We start from the raw sequence: 269 nt of genomic DNA, 5'->3' as shown, positions 1-269 counted from the left end.
GCAGCAGCAGCAGCAGCAGCAGCGATGCAGCAGCAGCAGCAGCAGCAGGCGAAATTTCTCCTTCAGGAGGCGTACGACGACGCCACAACCACCCCCACCACCACCAGCAGCAGCAGCAGCAGCAGCAGGAGCAGCAGCAGGAGCAGCAGCAGCAGCAGCAGTGTACATGCTCTGGTGGTTTATGTGTAGACTGGGCTGCGGTGAGAAGGAGACAGAAGAAAGAGAGAGAGAGATTGAGGGTTTATATATCTCCGATAAAAACTTTAATT

At 55.0% G+C, this 269-nt stretch overlaps 1 protein-coding gene across 1 annotated transcript in view; it reads left to right on the top strand.

The window, feature by feature from the left end:
* EMH_0062480 (uncharacterized protein) overlaps positions 1 to 269 on the top strand; it is a gene marked incomplete at both ends in the record, with an annotated part of 2,729 nt that overhangs the window by 166 nt on the left and 2,294 nt on the right. Inside the window, one exon of the mRNA XM_013498037.1 lies at positions 3 to 200. Within this exon, the coding sequence (XP_013353491.1) occupies positions 3 to 200 (198 nt within the window). The remainder of the gene's footprint in view (positions 1 to 2; positions 201 to 269) is intronic.

Source organism: Eimeria mitis, genomic scaffold (genome assembly GCF_000499745.2).
Source record: "Eimeria mitis Houghton genomic scaffold, Emh_scaff3125, whole genome shotgun sequence".
Classification (NCBI taxonomy): Eukaryota; Apicomplexa; class Conoidasida; order Eucoccidiorida; family Eimeriidae; genus Eimeria; species Eimeria mitis.
The sequence above is the reverse complement of the archived record's forward strand: the minus strand, read 5'-3'. Positions and strand labels throughout refer to the sequence as shown.